This window comes from Sparus aurata, chromosome 20 (genome assembly GCF_900880675.1).
Source record: "Sparus aurata chromosome 20, fSpaAur1.1, whole genome shotgun sequence".
NCBI classification, from domain to species: Eukaryota; Metazoa; Chordata; class Actinopteri; order Spariformes; family Sparidae; genus Sparus; species Sparus aurata.
Window position 1 is genome coordinate 20,086,993 of NC_044206.1, and position 16,060 is coordinate 20,103,052.

Below are 16,060 nucleotides of genomic sequence, written 5' to 3' on the forward strand. Positions count from 1 at the left end.
CCTTGATACAGATGAGTGTGTAGCTGGGTTATAAATCCATCAGGGGATCTAACTCCCATTTCGCAGGTTTATTACTGAGCTGGTTGGTTATTACAAATTACCTTCTTTTAATACTTAACAGATCAGGTAGTAATGAATCAGAAGACATTCAAAGAAAGAAATCGATCCACATGAGAGTGTGGAGGACCATTAATTGTCCATCATTTGACCTGCCCCTAAACCCTGATCCTTGACCCCAAACACTCGACACTGTCGACCCAGAAACACGGTGTGAGGAAAGAGGCTCTTTGGCTGAGCGGCGGGTGGAGACAGGATGTACGAGGTAGCTCTTCCCCTCCGCTCTCAATCACATTGTAAAAAAGCCATCAGAATTAAGAGTTTAGCACCGGGCCAAATAGCTGGAGATTAACGGCTCCAAAAATAGGTGAAATGGGCTGTGTGTGTGTGTGTGTGTGTGTGCATCTGAGCGAGAGAGGTATTAACTGAGAAGAGGAGAGAGACCGAAAGGGGGAGAATTGTAGAACTAATTTGGTAATTTAGCCAAGAGTTAAAAGAGCCACTTCAGTCATTACTATAAGTGCAGTTACAGCTTTTATATATTTCGAAAATCCAGTGACCTAGTTTGTTGAGAAGTGAATATTCTGCACACTGCAGGGATTTGTGTGTATGTGTGTGTGTGTGTGTGTGTGTGTGTCGCACCTTCCACCAGCGCAGCAGCTAACCTTACCAGCGAACCTGCACAGGACTAAAGTTAGCAGCTAAAGTTAGCCCCGACTGTCACCTGATCCAAGTCAAGGGTCAAAGGTTAGATCTCTTTCTGTGGTCCGTGGTTGGGTTTCAAAGTGCCAAGGCCATCAGGTGGCTGTCATTTGACAGAAAAACTGCGCTGAAAATTTTTGTCAACAGTCGTACGAGGACAATTTTCAACCGGGATGAGCATATTGCATGTGTTTGACATTATGTTTTATCTATTCTCATTGAGCTTGATCACCAAATACACTGTGTGTTAGCAGCCAGGATCTAGCTAACTTAATCTAAAAAGGGTTGTGGAGAAGAAACTTAAAACATCAGAATTTGAATATTTACAATATTAATGAGGTAATAATACAAACTCAGAACTGCAAAACTGAATAAACAAACTGTTCTCAGAGGAAAATAAGGTAGCCAGAAAAATGTTTGAAGCTATAAAGGTGGCAGGGTCCGCCACATATAAACAAAGTAAAACAGTAAGAATCTGTGTTGTCCTTAAAGGTCAGTTTGTTTATGCAGTCATGAAAACAAAGAGCATATGTTCATGTATTTTTGATGAAGATCTTTCTCTTCTTCCCCAAAACTACATAGTGCTCCTTTAAGGGTCGAAAGACATAAGATGTAAAATGGAAACCATACGTTTTTCCCTGATGCGCTAAAGGTTACTTCATTGTGGGATCTGTGATGAGACGAGAAAGGAGACCATAAACTGGTAGTGCAACATGACTGTGTGACAAGTCCTACAGTGCCTCCATGTGGTGAAAGCTTAAAAAAAACATTTCCTTGAAGCCCTAAATTATTGCTTTTGAAGGCTGCGCATTTGATCTCAAAACTGCCCAAATCCTAAGAGAACAATTAAGCTGTTAGACTCGCCAGAAAATGCCTGAAAAAGAGAAAAAGGGTAAATGGGGAGGAGGGAGATACTGAGGCCCGGTGTGGGAGCGGGTGATGACGCGGGTGACACAGGAAGAAACAGAATGACAGCTGATGTGACTCACGTCTATTTTTATTCAGACTCCCAGTCTCTGTGGAAAAGAATCACAGCTTAACAGACGCGTTATACCTCTCCTGTTTCATATCAACAGATCAGAAGTGTACAAGTGCACTGTAAAAGGCTTCCCTCCTTCGTGGGCCTTCATGAAAATCTACACAAAACAAAGCACACACTGCTGTGGAGTGCAACTAAAAAAGACACTCAGAATCATCAAACACAAATATTTAGAATATATACTTTATCAGAGAAGGAACTATAGTAGTAGTAGCTACTTTAAAGCTGCTGTAAAGTGCTATTTCTTATCAAATTGTTAAATAGCTCTTTATTACAACAGTTTTCCCTTAATGCTTAGTCAGTAACCGATGTCTTTCCTCCCCCAGTAAAAGAGAAAGGAAATGTTCCTGTATCCCTGCTCACTTTATCCAATCAGGACAGAGAGATCCATAAATCAAACTGGCCAAACGATGAAAAATGATTGACGAGAACTGCCTCGAAAAAAAGGAGTTGTGCTAGTGTGGTTATGTAGAGAGGAGGGAGGGGCTTGCTAACGACGCTAAAACAACGACAACGCTTACAGCAGCTTTAAATTCAAAGTAAGCAACATTTCTAATATGATATAGCACGATTGCAATATGTACTGTATAGTGTTTACAGATTTTTTAAAATGTATTTAGTTAGATTATTTCTCAGGGACAGTGTATGTTCATAAACTTAACTGTCGTGAAAATTTGCCAAAATGCTCGTTTTCATCTGTAGTCCCTGTCCAGGTGTAAAGCTGGCAACCTAAAATCAAGAAACAAACAAAACGATTGTGAAGTTAAACATGAAATCTGCGTCTTGTTTACTTCATCAGTGCCTCCTGTGCTTTCCTCTTGACCGTTCCCTTTCATCGGCTACATCTCTCTTTGTACAGTCTTGTCTTTTCACGTCCTCTATTCTTCTTCTCTGAGTTTAAACTTAATTTTTCATCAATACAATATTTACAGAGTTTTATTTTTCAGTTTCCTCCTGCACGCCTTTCTATCCTTTCCTATATGCTGTTCAGCTCCTTTTTCAAACTTCTCTCAGGTTTCCTTTGCAAAACACGGTGTTCCCTTTAACTACAGCCAGATGCGTTGGATAAATAAAAGAGTCAGCAAGATTAAAAGTAAGTGATAAAATGTGCTACGTGGGCGGCCGATCCAAGCAGATCTTGTGAACAATCGTGGCTGATAAAACCCCAAGCTGCAAGCTTGAATAACAATATTGCAACGCTAAAAACACATGGATTTATTAAGAAAATGTTGCTCTATGTTCCAACAGAGCCGTGGTTTGAGTCTGTTCAGTGTGCGCTGGATCCAGGACGCCAGACACAAGGCTGCAAACCCAGGTTGGAAGTGCTGAACCTGGGCCGGGGCACCCTGGGAGGTTGAGTGCTGCTGGACGCCGGCCGAGAGGCACCGACAGGGCTCAGAGGACTCAGATCTGGGGCGCTCTTAAACTGCCTGTTGGACTGGGCACTGTTGGGGGGCTGAAAGTGGGAGAAAGTAGGGGACTGGACTTGATGTGGAGCAGGAGCAGAGGAGAAGGTGGGGAGCTGAGGGAGTGGAGCAGTAGGAGCAGGGGGAGGTGGGGGAGACAGTGGGGAGGTGGCCCACTGAGGTTGGTGAGGATGAGGTTGAGGTTGAAAGGGTTGGTAGGGGGTGGGGTTAGGTGGAGGGGATGTGACATCAGAACGCCACAGCGGTTCTCCGAGTGTCGTAGCTGATCGAGGTACAATGACTTTGAGGGCAGGCCCTGTGGATGTCGGTGGGGGTGTAGAGAAGCGCTTCACCTCATATACTCGCGCTGTCTTCTGAGGACCCCGCTGCTGCTGCTGCTGCTGCTGCTGCTGATGATGATGATGATAGGTGGAGGTGTCCTGGGGAACCCCACCCCCATAGCTGAACAGAGAAGAGTTGAGCTGGTAGGGCTGGTGGCTCATAATGTCCACAGGCTTGATGCCCGCTTTGTGCCCTTTAGATCCAGCTGGTGCAGACTTTGCCACCTCAGGCTTCTTCTGAGCTTTTGGAGGGCAGGACGGAGAGAGAAGGGGGTTGTAGCTGATGGGAGGAGGAGCACGGATGTTGGACGAGTATTTCCAGGTGGCAGGAAGAGAAGGTGTGGGTGAGGGCTCCCTCGTCTGGGCGGGGGAGTAAGGTGCTGCAGCAACAGAGGGAGCTCGCTCCACAACGTACCGATCCATTCTGTTCTGCCTGCGGGCGAACAGCTGACCTCCCTTCCCCGCCAGTTGTGGCACCGGAGAAGCTTGTGGTTTTGGAGCTACAGGAGGTGGCCTCGGTCCCCGCTGAGCCTGCAAGAAGTTGCAGGCCTCTGCTCCCAACCTTAGCCAGTCCTCCTCAGGCCCTGACTCGTGTCCGGTCTCCCCACTGGGTGCAGCTCTCACAAATCGGTCATCCATGTTCTGGACCATCGACATCAAGTCTGGGTTTGGATTAATATCTTTATTCTGGACTGCACAGAACATCGGCTTCTTGCTGCTGCGACGACGGGCATCTTGCAGGATGCCGGTGCGAGCGGCGGGGACTGAGATGCGCTGCTCACGTGTCGCCAGTGAATCGGTGGCTGTAGGCTGGGGAGGTGATGCATATGTCATGGCAGCATGCGGACCAGGAGTCTCTGCACCTGTCATGTTGATGTAAGGGTGGGCAGATGGAGATGGAGATGGAGAAGGTTGCGCAGGGGGAGGAGGAGGATGAGGTGGAGGGATGGGTTGGGTATGGAAGGAAGCTTGAGTAAAATCTGGGGGATGTGAAGGGGAGATGGGAGAAATGTAGGTGGAGGGAGGTGGAAAAGCAGGAGCAGGATGAGAGGGAAATGGCTGTGAAGCTGGAGGGGAGAAGGGTTGAGCTGGTGATGGATACACCAGGGTATTTTGAGCTGCAGGAGGAGAGAACTGGGTGGAGGGGGAAGCGTGCACTGCAGGCTGATGGTAAAATGTTGGCGGATTTGCAGCAGGCTGGACAAAAGGTGCAGAAGACAGAGAGGATGGAGGGGAGAGAGCTGATGGGGGAGAGTTAACAGAGGGGGGAGTGTTGCTGGTGTTATTTCTTGGAGGGATGTACAGAGAGGTGCTAGACACGGCTCTCCTCGCATCAGGCCCTGATGGATGGCGAGTAGGCTGGATAGTCACCATGGTCACGGCTGTGGGTTTGGGTTGGGGAGGGCGAAACATCACAGAGGTTACAGATGCACGAGAAGATGAAGGGCCTGGGGTGAAGGGCCGTGCAGTGCGGTTCAGAACCCCTTGATTAGGACTGAGGCTGGCGTTCATGTGATGATCTGAGTCTGTGATCGGGCTCAGATCAGGGTTGGAACTAGAATTTGGGATGCCATGTTGCCCGTTTTGGCTCAGAAGGGGTGTCTGAGAGGGCGGGCTCAGAACAACACTAGCCCGACTTACAGCTACCGACCCCCCATTGGTCAAGGCAACAGCTGGAGGAGACATGTGTGCAGGGTAGTTACTGACTGGCTGCTTCGTGAAGCTGCTGTCCAGCCTTGAGCCCTGATAGGCTGAGCTTTCCTGCCCTGAGACCGCCAACCCTGGGCTTTGATTGACAGAGGTCCCAAGTCCTGGACTCTGATAGGCTGAGATGTCCAGCCCTGAATTGTGATTGGTTGCAGGCGTTGTTGGAGTAGTTGGTGTGGCTGACGGGCAGGCAGAGCTTCTCCTGTCCAGCAGGTCTAGATAACCGGTATCCCACGTAGGGTCAAACGATGCTGAGAATCCCTCTTCGTCAACTTCTGAACCACTGAGGAAAGAGCTCCCTCCTTCCTCTTCTGTCTCCCCTCCTGTCTCTCCTTCTGTCTCCCCTCCTCTATCTCCCTCAGCCTTGCCGAAGCAGGTCAGCGTGTACTTCTTGGCCCTCTGCCGGCGTTTCTTGAACATAAGCACCCCTTTCGAGTTGGGGTTGGGAGCATCAGTCAGCAACGACGCAATAGAGCGGCATTTGGTACGAGCCTCTTTCACCTGTTTCTCCACCACACTCTCCCCACGCTGCAACTCTGCGAGACAGGAAAAGAAAAGAGACAGAGACCAAAATAAATGTGCTGTAAGAGAGATGAAACAAAGGAGAGAACCGGTAATGAGATTCCTAATGAATACATAACAAGGCACGGGCGACAAATGAGGGAGACAACAGTGTAACAGGCCTTTCTGACTGCAAGCAGTGGCTGATTTATACAGTATTATCACAGTGAGGAGCTTCCATGAGGATTACCAGAGACAGACAGGAGTGTGTGTCGTGGATTTAGAACAAAGAATTCCTGCTGCTCTCCAGAGTTGAGTCACACACTCCGGGAAGGTTATATCACAGTGTCTGTCCTGCACAAATGCTTGTTTGGGCACATGTGTGTATCTCAGTCCAAGGTTATTTGAGTCTTTTTAGTATCTTGGCACGCTTCACATGAATATCCTCACTACATAACTATAGTCTGATGCAGCCTCTGCGCACACATAAATCCATATTCTATATAACCTTCATACAGTCAAGCCTACTGAGACATAAACACACGCATAATCCCAACATCAAACAATCTTTCAAGTGCAAAACTCAGATTTTTCTGTAACAAGATTAAAGCCATCCTCAACAAACAAAGGGTATTCTACAGTAATGCTAACTGCTCAAATTGGTGCAGGGAGCTAAAAGCTAACACATCTCAGCTCAGACTGTTAGCATGCTAATGTTTGCTAATTAGCCCTAAACACAAACAACACCTGAGGCTCAGGAGAACGCAGTTTAGTCATTAAGCAAGTATTGCACACATAAAAATGTTGACTCAGAGACGGTGCTAGAGGAAGGTTGCTTCATCCTGAGGAGAACATGAATGTCTCCGCCAAATATATGACAATTCTCCTAATAGCTTTACAGACATTTCACCCAAAACCACAAAAGGTAACTTTATGATTCTGTACTGTCAAAGTGCCATCAAAGTCACGAATAGAACCCGACCCATGTATTGTTTGGCTGATAGTATCAAAGATTCATCGGTTTGTAAACTGTAAAATATCCTGCCTCTGTGACGTATCTTTGTAACCACATTTGAGGGTTCGTTGTAAAAAAAGGAGTACACAGTATATCGGCCGTTATATCAATTTCGGAATATCAGTCGAGCTCTAGTCTTGAATATCTGTACACATAGCACAACTTTTTATCCAGAGATATTTCAGTGTACAACAAATTGGTAAACTGACAAATGAGCCTAGTCCGACATTGAGATCATTAGATCTATTCCACTAGCCTGACTACAAAATATTCATGTATCCGTCCTATAGTAGGCAACATGGCTTCATCAAGTTGATGAAGTTCTACAATATAAACACTTCAGCATTAAATCTCTTTGTAGCAGACAACCACAAAATAAGATGCACAAACACAGGTAGAGTGGCTCAATAACATCCTCAGGTCTACATAATTTCATCAGGATCATCAGTCAAGAACATAATCTTGCCATCAAACTTCCCAAGGTGCTGACATTGAAAAGAAATGAAGAAAAACAGCGTTTGTTCACTTCCTCTAATGTGATTCAATCTGTTTGGAGATTAAGCATTAAGACTACATAAAAACATTTTAATGTGTCTTACCTGCGTACACGACTTGTGGGACTGTGTGTCCACCTAGATCTGACCCTGAAGAAGATGTGAGAACCTTCATGTCACAAGCGTGAGTGTGTGTGTGTGTCCTTAAACTCCCTCAGACCCTCCCACACACACCCTCACAGAGTCCAGTTCTGCTTTGAGTGGGGAACCGTTTAGTGTGTGTCCACCAGTTCTTCTCTCAGGGCACAGCCCATGTAAAGACCTTTGTCCAGCAACCCAGACCAACACATGATGTCAACCCACTATTCCTGTCTGTGTGACAGGCATCAAACACCTGTCCGGTCTCTGTCTCGCACACACACACACACACAAGGACGGGAAGACCCCATACCAGAGGATATTTAGACAGCGGTGTCATTGAGTGTGTGTTTGTGTGTGGGTGTGTATGTATGAGTTCATAAAGCCAGTTATAGTTTAAAGAGGAAGGCTTGGTCATAACTCTTCACTGATCTGACGTTCTCTGCTGCTGACACTTCACACCTAACAAACACTGCACACACACACACAAACACACAAACACACAGAGGTACACAAGTCTATTGAAGCAGAGACAACAATCCCCGTACCCATAGCTTATTTGTATGTGTGTGTGTCTGTGTGCGTAACGTGAGAAAGGCCAGGTCCCTGAACACCTCAGTCATCACTCGTCCTGTAGTAAAGCCTCAACATAAGTCACACAGGAGGACAGATCCCTCATTACTGCAGCAGTCAGTAACGAGTCAGTGCACAAGTATTCAGATGTATCAGCTGTGATCATTGTTACCTTGTTAATCAGACAAGGCTTATAAAACTTTGGGAAAGATTGACGTCTTCTTGTTAAGTACAGCCTGGCACATAATCTGTCGTGAAATGCCTAAAAATTGTCATACTTATACTTTTTGTATGAATTTAACAAACACAGTGTGTTAAACACAACATTTTTGGGGTGAATTTTCCCTTTAGTTTGTGAGCTTTAGAGGCACTAATGAGCAGATTTAACAGAACCATGCTAGCTTTTTCCCTTTGTTCCCAGTCTTTATGCTAAGCTAGGCTAACTCCTTCCTGATATCAGACTGCTACTGAGCTATGTGAGAAATTTCTGCTTTTGTTCCTTTTGATTTCTTTTTTTTTTGTGTTTGCGTCACAGATCTCTTTTGTTTTCCAATCTGCGTGTTGATGCTTTTCGATACTGAGTTGCATTTTCCGTTGCTGTGTTTGCACGGACCCCAGGAGGATTAGCGTCCAGCTAACGGAAGCTAAATGGGAAGCTAATGTGGAAACAAGCGTATTTCCAAAAAACTATTCCTTTAAAATTACAGTTCATCATCACAGCTGAAATCATATTAGGCTGCGAATAGCAATTATTGATTTATCTTGTAGCTCACATTTGCTTTGCTTGTGACCCCTTAATTTGAAGCAACATCTACCTGCAACACTTATTCAACTGTTTCATTCACAAAACTTTACTCCTCAAGACATAATAAACTATACAGCAACAGAAAAAAACAAAGATATGATGGAAAGAAAAGTGAAAGCCTCTTATTTTTCATCTCATCCACAAAACTTCATACATTAATTTTCAGTTTAGTAAATTAATTGTTTAGCCAATAAAATGTTTTTGCCATCCAAAAGAGGAACTCCAGCCACAAATATTTAATTTACAGTCATTTAAAAGGAGAGAAAAAACGTAAATCCTCACAGTGGAGAGGCGAATTACAGTGAATGTTGATTGTTTGTCTAAATCTTTGTTGATTGGTCCAACTAACCCGTTGACAAAACATTTCTGCACAAGAATGGAAGACACTGATACTGCGCACACATGCGCACCACCGCTTGCACAGATACAAACGTTCACGTCAACACACACACACAACTACACACCACATATTCAGCTGTGTGGCCTGTAAGTCAGAGATGCGTCCAGTCTATCAATCAGACGGCTTCAATGCCTATAAATACAGTGAGTGAGGCAAATGCTCAGAATACTGACAGAAGAGACAGGATGCTGTTTTGGGGGACAGAGGAGGGGAGGAGGGGGGGGGGGAGGAGGAATATCTCTGTCGGTATCTGGTATATCTCACCCCATCACCACCAACCGTGAATGTGACTGGATGCTCTGGTTCTGGATAATAACCACTAGAGGGTGATGTAGCGTTTGATTTAAGCTTCAGGAGGACGCGGCTCTCTGCAGCTGATGCCTTCAGAGACACCGGGGGAATGTTTGGAATTTAAATTAAAAAGCTAAAACACAGTTGTCGAGGCTGAAATAGCCGCGTTACAACGAGAGTCGTGGAATTCCTCTTTTTGGTGGGCAGCTGACGTATTATCCTTAAACTTGATACTTTTACTGGTGGAAGTGACGTATACATCCACCGCAGCATCAGTTATACATAATATATATTTTATGTGTAATTGCCATACGACGTAAGCTCATGGTAGCATCCCATGTATCTTTGTCTTTGTAAACCACATTGTTATCTTGTATTTATCTGTACTGTAGTTTTGTGTAAAGATGTATACTCACTGGCTTGCCGTGCTTTTTCCATGTAAGTGGTGGAGAGCTCGTCGCTCATGGGGGTCAGCTGTGGTCCCACCATGGGCACCAGGTGTTTACTCAACATCAGAGCCTCTTTCGCCCGTTCTTGAGACACGAGCGGCGGGCAGGGGAGCCCAATGCAGCCCGCCACCTCCTGGAAGCCGCTGTCCCCCTCTCCCTCGGCTTCCACCAGCCCCTGGTCCGGGGTCGGTGTGAGTGTGTGCGGGGTCAGAGTGTGCGGGGTGTGTTCTGGAGTGGTCCACTCGGTCTGGAGGGGCTGGTAGATGAGCTCTCTGCGAGGGACGCCGGGGAGACACTGAGCCTCCCACTGGCCCTGCGTGGAGACCCCTGCATCTGTGGCACTCTCATACCTTAAGATACAACAAAAAGTAACCTCAAAGTTTTATGTGTTTAACAAGGGTAAAAACAACAGGGGGTGTGACTCTAGTCAATGTCTCTTACCCGCTCATCTCTGAGGTCTCCTCCTCCTCTTGGTTGTCATAGCGAGCAGGTGAGCGCGCGTGAGGAGGCGTGCGGCGTTGACGTCGCTGCGTGTGCAACTGTGTGTCCGCGTCGCTGTCCGTCTCCCCGTAGTACGCCTCGCTGTCTGGAGGGGAAGTGATGCCCCTGGTTATCCCGTCGGGGGAGAGGAGAGAGGAGCGATGGGAGGATAAGGGGGCCGCGGTGGGAGACAGGACCTTGGTGGAGGAGCGGGGCGACGCAGAGCGACCAGAGTAAGACGAGGAGTGGAGTCCAGACGGGGCCCTGGACGGAAACGTACAGATGACAAGTGAAAATGCAAAACATGCATCGGTTTGCTTGATGTGTTTTCGTGCACTGTATGTGTGTGAGTGCTGACCTTTTCACCCTCAGGCTGAGCGTGGCATTCTGTGCATCTATGAGGTTCATTGCTTCAGCATGACTGAGCTCTGCACACAACTGCTGGCCGATGGCAACCAGCTCGTCATACTCCTTCAGTCCAGCTCTGCACGCTTTGCTGCGCCTGCGTACCTGCAGAGAAAAGAAGGGTTAACAACACATTAGATGTCAGTGCTGTGGGAAATGGCATGACATTGTTTACTAGCCAACTACTCTTCACCGTCCTCCATTAGTTATTTAAATTTTGACCCATTACAACACACTAAGAGGCCATTATTGTCACACATTGCATATGTCTTTCAGTTATTTTGACCAGGAAGGGGAAATATCCAGTAAATCACAAGAAATACAAGCGATAGTTTAAGGAATCTATGAAGAAATACGCATCATTTTCTCTTGCAGTTCCTAAAGATAAACCTTGCAACCCCTCGCAGGATCCCCATATCGTTTTTCAGTCTCTACAACCTTTTGTGATCCTGTTTGTGCATTCTGACACTGTTATCATCAAAAACTGTTCAGAACTTAAAGCCCCAGTATTTAACAGTCATAGTATTCATCCCCAACATTCAGTCTAACCAGGGGCATTGAAAAAAAATGCACTGGAATTATTTCATTTTTCTACAAACAATGTAAACCCGGATTTTATTTCATAATCACAAAAAGCATATTTTTTCAACATTTGTCAGCTTCTTACTTACTTTTTCTTACAGTATGAATTATGCGTTCACATGCAAATCACTATTTTCTGTCAGTGCTTGAACAGTTTTATTGATTTATAGTTTATAGTTTTTCTCCCTGATTTAAAATGGTAGGGGCTGTTTTGCAAATTGGCAATTTCACGTATTTACACGCATTAATCAGGATTTAGCGACATCTTAATCAAAGCGTGATGATAGCTGTGATATAAATTGACTAAAGTTTGGGCTGCTAAACTAAACTACAGCTATGACGATAAAACTTTCCTGATTCCAACTTTTTATTCAAGAATATTTTCTGGTTTCTTTTCTCCTCTATGGCAGTTAACTGAATATCTTTGGGTTGTGGACGAAACAAGACAATTAAGGACGTCATCTCGAGCGCTGGATAACATCGAACGACATTTTATTTTCTCGACCAAACAACTAATCAATCAATTAATTGAGAAAACACTTAATAATAATGTAAATGCACATTAAAAATACATAATAAATGTAATAAAACATATAAATCAACAATGAAAATGACCATCAGTTGCAGCCCTATTATATTATAAATGAATGAATGAATATTTAATGTTATAGGAAACTACTTAAGAACTGACAGGAGATAACAATCTGATATTATGGGCGATCATTTAGGTTGTTCCTCAAAATCCAACAGACTGTATGCTGTCAGTAAAAAGTCCAAAGGCTCTGAGACTTGTCGAGCAACTGATGCACCGCCAGTCTTCCTCGTATCGAAATAACTCGTGAAGTCATGCAGCTGTTGCCGGAGGTCGCTAAGAGATGATGTCATGGGATCATTTAGGAAGTATATCTGTATGTGTGTGTGTGTGTGTGTGTGTGGGGGGGGGGCCGGGTGCTAGATGGGGTAGACAGGAGGGCGAGTATTCTTGTTCACTCGGAGAAGAAGAAGATAAAAACCTCCCCTCTGTCTCCTCACACGTCACACACACACACACCTTATCTGAAAATGTTGAGAGGAGGAAAGTGTGTTCCCGCACCTACTGGGAGGAAACAGCGTTCGCTTCTATCAGTATCGCTTGACCCAATAATCCAATTTCTGCGTCACACATGCTATCTCTCTCTTGTACGTAGATGTACACACACACACACACACACGGCACAAGTGTACATCATGAAAGAGGGGGTTTGAACAGCTGCATCACCAGTCTGGACCAGAGAGGTGGGGGGGGGGTCTGCCGGTCATTCACCATATGTTCCCCACATACCCAAAATAAAACCTAGCAGGAAAATCCACCACATTCCTAACCAGACGAGGAAAGACAGGCGCTACTGAGATGGCACAGAGAGAAAGAAAAGTACTTGCAGTAAAGTGTGTGAGCGTGTGTGTGTTTCTGTGTCTCTGTGCGTGAACGAGAGGCCTTTTTCCATGCTCAGCGTCCAGCTCCTCTTAAATTGAGCTATTCTGATCCTCTAGTTTGCGCTCCACTCCCAACCGGGCTTATCTGAGGTATGCCCATCGTCACACACGCACACACTTACCAACAAGAAGAGGCACACACACTGATCAAACCCTCATTAAAGGTGACCTTATCTGAGTGAAAATCCCGGATAAAGAGAGGCGTTTGGTGCCAGAGCCGCCGCCTCCTCCTCCATCTTGAATCGGACGTTATGACAGCACATGAGAGACGGGCCAAGTTTGAACGGCCGGTGTGAGCGAGGTCACATTCCTCCTCTCCAGAATAGATTTTCTTATTAGAGAGAACATTCTGGACTGTCAACGAATATAAACACAGACACGAAAAAAGCCTCTGCAAAAAAAAGAATATTACTCGGCTTAAAGTCAGCTTATTGTGTCCGTTAAATATGCGACGATGACTAGTCTGAAACAAGTTGATTACCTACTGCGGATGTGTTTTGTCGTTTAGGCTGAACGTAGAAAAGTAATAAAGTATATAATGTTTATTCCTGCAGTCCAAACTAACCTGTCTAAACTGAACCGTATTCACATGGCGGCCATTTTCCTCTTACGTAACACTCAGGGTGGGAAGCTCAAATGTCATACTGCTCCGTTATAAGTCATATAAACGTAGGCAATCTGGCAAATTGTTAGTGTTTCACTGCTTCTTGATTGATTGTAACTGTAAAGACATTGGATAATGTTTCAATGTTTCATATTTCATCATATTTTAAGGTAAAACAACACATTTAATAACCTATTAGCTTCCATTTGACATCAGTTATCATTAGCATTCAACCACATTGTAGTTTCTGTTTGACACAATATGTTAAAAAAAGGCGAAAATTAAGTGAAAAATATCAACACACGTCTTGGAGACATTTGTCTAAACCTGGAATTGAAACACACAGGAAGTAATCAAACTGTTATGAAAGCTAGGGAGTTGCTGAATGCTAACATCAGCTAACGAGTTATCAAATATGTTGTCTTGCCTAAAAAATATGGCCGGATGTCCCCTCTACATGAAACTGTCTATCATCTTTTCAGTTTCTGATCAATTGGGAAGCTGCAAAATATCAACAACTTGTCGCCCTGACCGTGACTTGGAGGGAAATGGCCGCCATGTATTATCGCCATCAGGATGCAGAGATGAAACCTGCGTCAAAATCAACCCGAAAAACATGTGTTCACACTGTTTTCTGACCCACAAACACGACTTAATGACAACAAGGAGGTTGAGACTGTAACCACAGAGGTTCTGTGTCTTTCTGCTTGTTTGTTTCTTTTATGTGCAAATTTTGCGGTGATTATTTGAAGTTGTTGTCTGTTTATGCTGCTGTCTTGTACCGTGCATACCTCCGCCACGTCCCAACCAGCCCGTTCGATTCGATCAAGGTCAATCCGATGACAAATAAAATATATTTTAAACTGCCAGATCCAGATTTTCATTTTGCTCTGCATGAAAGTGTACTCACTCAGAAATATCAGCCACTTAAATACACCTGTTTTTTCATCAAGCTCACTGCATGTCAAAAAAAAATCTTGCAATGTTAACGAAAATGACCCGATATTTCTGGATCCACTTCAAAAGTTAATGGGGTCTATTCAGGGCCGAGAGACACCCTCCATCCAAGTTTCATGGAAATCTGTTCAGTAGTTTTTGTGTAATCCTGGTCACAAACCAACCAACGGACAAACGGACATGGGCGAAAATACAACCTCCTTGGCGGCGGTAAAACAAAAGTATAAATAACCGCTGAGGGAAGTAGAGGGAAGACTGCTTGTGTCAAATAAACTCAAAGAGCAGTAGAAGAGATACATTTTCCTGAGAAACGACAACTTAGATACAGAAGTTTAAAGGTACACTACGTAGTTTTGGTGAAGACATTTAGATTTATAAACAACCTCTTCTCTTTCATGACTTAATAACTGAAAATAAAAACTGACCTTAAAGGGACAACACTATTTCATATGGATTTACTTTGATTATATGAGGCAGACCCTGCCACCTTGCCAGCTTCAAACAATGCGAGAGCATTTATGCAGTTTTGGAAAAAATAAATATTTGGGATTTGTATTCCCCAAAACTGCATAGTGCCCCTTAAAAAAGATATCTGGCTTATAGGAATTCCAGTATGATGTCGCCCATCAAATTAATCCCCCTCCAATCCAGTGCTGCTGTCAAAGAGCAGTAATTCTTGCGTCGCTGAAACCAGCTGAGAACGAGAGTAGTTATACTGACAAGAGATTTATGGTCACAGTGATAAAAACACAATGAGCTATAGATTCATTTACCCTGATTTTATGCAGACTATAACGTTTCTAACAAAAGCTCGAATTACAAACAAACCACAGGACTGACCATCAAACAGCTGTACTTTCTATTAAACCCAGCGACTCATGTTACCACTGTGGCAGTAAGTCTTCTCTACCACACACACACACACCGGCGCTCCACTGTACCTTGGCCACTTGTAGAGGTTTTTGCTGCTCTGCTCCTCCCTGCAGTCTGAAGCCCCACGGAGCTCCACCTGAGAGGGACACCACAATCTCCTCCGCTACCATCCCTGCTCGCAGCTCACAGCCTGCTGTGTGTGTGTGTGTGTGTGTGTGTGAGTAAGAGGGTCTGCCCTTCTCCAGCTCCTCACACTCAAAGGAGGATAAATGAGTGAGCGTGAGGTCCAGGTCTCTGACTCCTCTCCGGGACCAAATCACTCCACCCATGAGGAGACAGGGGGAGGCTGCTGGCTTTCAAGTGCTTACAGTGGAATGCTGTGTGTGTGTGTGTGTGTGTGTGTGTACATGTGTGTGTGTGTGTGTGTGCGCCCTCTTGCATTCAACACTTGCCATGTCACTCTCAAGCACTCAGTACAGGAGGGGATGCTTGCTGATATACACCTCCCAAAATAACCACTATCACCACTCCCCCCTCTCTTCGACCCCCAGCACAGCCGGACCTCACTAGCAGAACCACGGCAAAGAGATTCGCCCTCATCCACCCGAAAGCGCCCCGACGTAAAAGCACAGACGGGAAGGTGCAAGGAGGACATACTTCTACAGTTTCAGTGGGTTTAAACAGCCTCAGGGATTTCAAAGTGACCAGTGACCTACATCGGTTTTGATCCATCTGCTTCCCCCAAAAGAAAGCAGTCAAAAAACACAT

The 16,060-nt window shown here is 45.0% G+C and overlaps 1 protein-coding gene across 2 annotated transcripts; it reads right to left on the bottom strand.

Moving 5' to 3' along the window:
* Positions 1–1,738: 1,738 nt before the first annotated feature.
* synpo2lb (synaptopodin 2-like b) lies at positions 1,739–15,595 on the bottom strand. 2 transcript variants are annotated; one of them, XM_030401362.1, is made up of 5 exons: positions 15,361–15,595; positions 10,757–10,908; positions 10,360–10,662; positions 9,886–10,268; positions 1,739–5,788 (listed from the first exon to the last, which is right to left on the bottom strand). In XM_030401362.1, the coding sequence occupies exons 1-5, from the start codon at positions 15,460–15,462 to the stop codon at positions 3,066–3,068; spliced, it is 3,663 nt and encodes a 1,220-aa protein (XP_030257222.1). In that variant the 5' UTR covers positions 15,463–15,595; the 3' UTR covers positions 1,739–3,065. The 2 variants fall into 2 exon arrangements, with proteins under 2 accessions (XP_030257222.1, XP_030257223.1); XM_030401363.1 differs by lacking the exon at positions 15,361–15,595 and adding an exon at positions 12,981–13,084.
* Between the last annotated feature and the right edge of the window lie 465 nt (positions 15,596–16,060).